At 64.7% G+C, this 5028-nt stretch overlaps 1 protein-coding gene across 1 annotated transcript; it reads right to left on the bottom strand.

Moving 5' to 3' along the window:
- Positions 1-571: 571 nt before the first annotated feature.
- LOC308263657 (uncharacterized protein) lies at positions 572-4183 on the bottom strand (the record flags this gene model as incomplete). Its single annotated transcript, XM_080696650.1, has 1 exon — positions 572-4183. One exon carries the CDS (start codon positions 4181-4183, stop codon positions 572-574), a length of 3612 nt encoding a protein of 1203 aa, XP_080552776.1.
- Positions 4184-5028: the final 845 nt, after the last annotated feature.

Genomic DNA, 5028 nt, shown 5'->3' with positions numbered 1-5028 from the left:
TTCCAGTGTTTCTGGGCCAGCTCCCTGAGAAGCGAGTGGGTTCCTCCCTAGGGTCAGTGCCCACACTCCCAGCCACCTCGGCACTGCTCAGCTGTGATCTCAGCCCTTATCTGTGTCTCTGCCTTTAGCTCCCAGAAGAGGGCCCAGCTGGGGGAGGGGAGCTAGGGGAGGGGGCTGCCCTCCCACCCCCCACCTCATGACTCACTCCAGGCTGTGTGGGTTATTACATTATGTTTGAAATTACCATGGTAACTAGCTGGCAATCAAGGGTAATTACACTTGTTGTCAGGGCAACGGGGCAAAACCCACAGCAGCCACTCTCCTGGCTGCCCTTGGGGTGCAATAAAGGTCAGGCTGAGCCAGCACCGATCCCAGCCACGCGGCCTCAGGGCCCTGGAGGAAGGGCAGGGTGGCAGGGCCCCAGGGGTCCCAGAGGCAGAGGTGGGGTGTGCCGTGGAGAGCCAGGGTTCCCCTCCCTGACCTCAAGCCCAAGCTCCTGCAATCCACACGCCACCCTCTGCCCAAAACATGCAACACCGCCGAAAGCAAGCAGAACCGGAACTTTATGTGCTCACAACTGGTATTTGTAGATAGCCCACGGGCCCTCCTCCTCGTACTCATGGCGGCTGAGCCACAGGCTCTGGAAGGAGGCCCGGCAGGCCATGATGGAGCCCCCAAGCCAGGCAGCAACCGCACGGTGGGGGGAGCCCAGCACGGTGGCTCCGGGGCCCAGCTCCTGCTGCAGGCGCTCGGGGAACCCGCTCAGCAGGGTGCTGCCGCCGTCCAGCACTACATTGGCCAGCAGCTGCTCCTGCTGCTTGGCCTCTAGCCTGCTGATGCTCAGCAGGGCCAGCTGTGGGAGGCCCGGCTGGTTGAGGCCTAGCAGACTGGGCTGGAAGAGAGCTTCCGGGCAGCTGAAGCGCTCGGGGCCCAGCGTGATGACCTGCTTATCCGGGAGCACGAAGTCTAGCCGGGCCTGGGCGCGGGCCATCTCCACCGCCGTGTCCATGGCCACATAGCAGCAAGCCTCTTTAATCTGGTTCAGCAGCCCTGCCTTGGGCGGCGAGTGGCCACTGACCTGCAGCAGCTGAGCCAGGTAGTTGGTGAGGTCCGTGCCAGCCACATCCAGCCGGTAGGTGTCGAGGGGCGCCAGGTCCCCGGTGAGGATGGGTGCCACATAGGAGGTGCCATGGCCGCTGCCCAGCACCAGCCCCGTTGTCCGCCCGTAAGCATAGAGGGTCAGCAGGGCCTGGTGCACCGTCTGCATGGCCGGCACGTGGAAACGCTCAAAGAGAATTTCCGCTACCTTTTCTCGGTTGGTTCGTGGTGAGATGGGGGAGTCGGCCACGAGCACCGCCAGCTCCTCAGGCTGCACCCCCAGCCTGCAGTAGAACAGGTGCTGCCACAGCACCTCCAGCGCGTCCCAGTCGGAGACCACACCTCGGTTCAGCACCGGGAAGGACCCCTCCTGGTTTTCGGGCACTGCGTACCGGGGTTGGCCCTGGGCCGGGTGCTGCAGCAGCTGGACTTGGGAGGGCACCACGCCCAGGATGTGGTCCTCTCCAGCCAGGCCCCACTTGGTGAAGCCCGTGCCCGTGTCGATCACTACCGCTGCCATGTTCTGGCAGGGGCCTGATGCACGGCGGTGGAGTACTGGTGACCGCCCCGGCAGGGCATCCACAGTGGACATCACCTCGTAGCAGGCCCCCCGGAGCAGGCCGAAGTGCGCCACCACCGACGAGCGGGGAAGGTCCTCAGGTGCCAGCCTGAACTGCTGCCTGCTCTGGGACTCGGGGCCCACCATGGCCACGGGCAGGAGCCTGTGGCCGGTGCCAGGTGCGCCTAACGTGACCAGAGAAAGGCGTTCTTCGTGGATCCCAGGAGGGCCGCCAGGGGGCCAGGACAAGAACCGGGGCAGGCCGGAGCCCTGGGCATGACCGATACCAACCTTGTCTGTATTCAGAGAGATACAGGTCTCCTCGGGGGCCAGTGGCACACGAAGCACCCCCACCCCCACGTGGGCGGGCGGGCCCGGGGGCTCGGCGTCCTGTGGAGCCTGCTCGCGCTCCCCCAAGGTGACCGGCCCTCTAGAGAGGCAGGGCTCTTTGGTTGGGGGGAGCTTCCTGACAAAGGACGCCTGCCTGGTGAAGGAAAGCTGTCTGACCGGAGAGGCCAGCACAGTGAGAGGGGGCCCGCCGGGGAGCAGGGGCTGCATGGTAGAGACAGGCTGCCCAGCTAGGGAGCCCAGCTCAGAGAGAGGCAGCTGTCTAGGAAGGAGGTTCTGTCCACTGAGGAGGGTCTGGCCAGCGAGGGGGACTTGCCCAGCGTCCTTGGTCTGAGGGTCATCAGGGTGAGCAGCAGCGGCGTCCCTCTGGAGGAGCGGCCTGGGCACTGCCGGGATGTCAGTGGGTATAGCGGGCTCTGAGTTCATCCACTTCAGTTTCTTGGGCTGGGCCGCGGGGGCATCTGGCATCATGGAGGGCTCCAGCACCCAGATGGTATTGCTGTATTCATCTTTCTCAGCATCAGGCTTGGACAAGCTGGGGTCAGGAACCTGGGGTTGTAGCCGCTCTCCAAACTGGAGGGGTGTCCCCAGTGGGACAGGCCCAGTGAACATCCCAACCTTCACGGGTGTCCCGGTACCAGGGGTGTCCCGTGACTCCAGGTTGAGCCTGGCCTCCTTGGGAAGCAGGGCCACCTCTCGGTAGCTGCCGGATGAGAGGCTGGAGGGCACGGGGCTGGACAGCATGGGTGTGGTGGACCAGAAGCTGGAGTGGTTGCTGGTAGAGGACAACATGGGCCTGGCCAGCGGCCGACTGGACATGAAGCCTACCAGCACCGCCCGTGAGCCCGTAGGGTCGTGGCACAGCAGCCCCATTCTGCTCTTGCCGGTGGCCACATCAAACACCAGCACCCGGTCTTCCAGACTGTCCTGGAGCTGGCAGGTTGCGGCACCTGGGGAGATGAGCATGGCTTCCCTGGGAGTCTGGGGTTCCGCCTGCTTGTGGCCGCTGACTTGGTAGGCAGGCGGCGCTGCGCCGGAGTAGCTGCTGTCGGTGCCACTGGGAGACTGCTTGTCCGGCTCCGAGCTGCAGATGTTGTGCTTGGTGTTCTCGGACGTGAGAGGATCTGGGGGTTCCGGGCCTGGTGTGGGGCTGTCTGGGCTGGAGGCGTGGGCCAGGAGCTGCTCAAGTGGCCCCTTTCTCCTGCCAGCCTCCTGCTCGTGGTCTGGGACTGCTTCCGGAGCAGGTGCTGGGGTAGGAGGCTTCTCTTCAGGGTGGGCTTTGTCCTGGCTGGAGGCGGCAGGTGTGGGAGCCTCCAGGAGGACTGAGCACTGCATCCCGCACTTCCTGAGGAGGAGGTCTTCAGACAGGCCTTTGGTGACTGCTGTGCTGTCCGTCGGGTGGTCGAGGGCGTGGGCACAGGGTTCAGCCGCGGCAGGCTTTGGGGTCGCATCCACAGCTGGAGTAGCAACCTGACCAGGTGTTGGAGGGACCGGGGCCGGCAAAGACGATGTAGCTACGGTGGGAGCCTGAGCCAGACCTGGGCCCTGATCTTGGGCTGGAGCCTGAACCGGGACCAGAAGAGGCCCTTGGCCTTCAGCTGTGCCAACTTCTCCCGGGAGAAAGTAGGGGACCCACCGACTCTTTCTGGTGCCCGTGGGGGCCATCTGGTCAGTGTTGCCGGGCCCTTTGCCCCAGCCTACCAGAACTTTGGCTGGAGCCTTGACCTCCCTCCCGATCAGCACCTGAAGCCGGGGATGGTCAGGCCCATGGTCGCCGGGGCTGTGGCTGCACGCATACACTGGTAAGTGCAGGGTCCCGTTGTCCATGACGAGGTGCTGTTGGGCTCTCATGGTGGGGCTTGTCAGCAGGCCAGTCGAGGAGTATCTTGGGGCATCCTGGGAGGCCTGCCCATAGGGGCATGGGGCGCTAACCGGAGCGGGGTCCTGGAGAAGCTGGTGAATGGGCTCAGAGATGCGGCCCTGGGAGGCGGGGACGTAGACCCCATCAATGATGACCTCGGGGGACGATGACAACCCCTGCTTGAAGTATAGGGATCCTGAGCGTATCCAAGGTCCCTGCGACCCTCTGAAGCCACCCCCCAGCTGCTGGCTGCCAGCTGAGGGGTGGCCTTGGGGGCCCGATGGATCAGGGCCCCCCACCTTCTTGGTGGCTTCCATAGCCCTGCTCCATGCCCTAGGGTGCCCTTCCCCCACCTCATTACCATGGCAACTCCACACATCACAGCCCCCAGTGACCTGGAAGGTGACCCTGTAGGAAGTCAGGGGCCCCACCCCTGAGGAGAAGGGGGAGGCCCTGGGAGGGAGAGAAGCCTCCGTAAAGTTGGCTACCTACGGCCAGCCTCCGCTCCCCTGACCAGCAGTGACCACTCAGGCCCAGGACAGCCCGAGTCAGGCAGTGCCCAGGTGGGCCAGCATAAAGAGGGCAGACTCGGGGGAGGCCTGGCCCCAGGCCCTTCAGCACTTAGTCCTAGGAGACTGAAGAGGCTGTGGGGCCCAGGCTCCACCCAAGCTCCCTCCCTGCTTCCCAGCTCCCGCTCCAGGGACAGCAACTCCTTGGCAGTCTCTCTGCTCCAGATGGTTCTCCTCTGCCTGTGCCTCATAGAGCCCCCTCCCCAGAGCCACATGTCCCCGAAGCCCAGGACCAGTATCCGCAGGGGTGGGGATGGGGGTGGCAGGGTGGGGGCAGGGCCTCCACTCAGGCTCCAGAATGTCCTCCGCCTGCTGTGCTGGGTCTGCTTTACCTTGGGGGGGCAGGCATGAGGCACGGGCTAGGGCACGGCGGCCACAGGGTCTGCTGAGCAGCAGTTGTAAGCTGGGGCTTGGCGGGGACACATCGAGCACCGGGCCAGGCTCGCGGCAGGCACTCAGGTGCAGGACTGAGCACGTGGGCTGTCTGCACAGGAAGGACAAGTGGAGATAGGCCGGGGTACAGGCTGGGTGGGAAATGTCAGTGGCCACAACAGCTGGGCAGGTCCACCTGCCACTCCCTAGATGAGAAAGCA

Source organism: Muscardinus avellanarius (genome assembly GCF_963383645.1).
Source record: "Muscardinus avellanarius genome assembly, chromosome: 5".
Taxonomy (NCBI): domain Eukaryota; kingdom Metazoa; phylum Chordata; class Mammalia; order Rodentia; family Gliridae; genus Muscardinus; species Muscardinus avellanarius.
The sequence above is the reverse complement of the archived record's forward strand: the minus strand, read 5'-3'. Positions and strand labels throughout refer to the sequence as shown.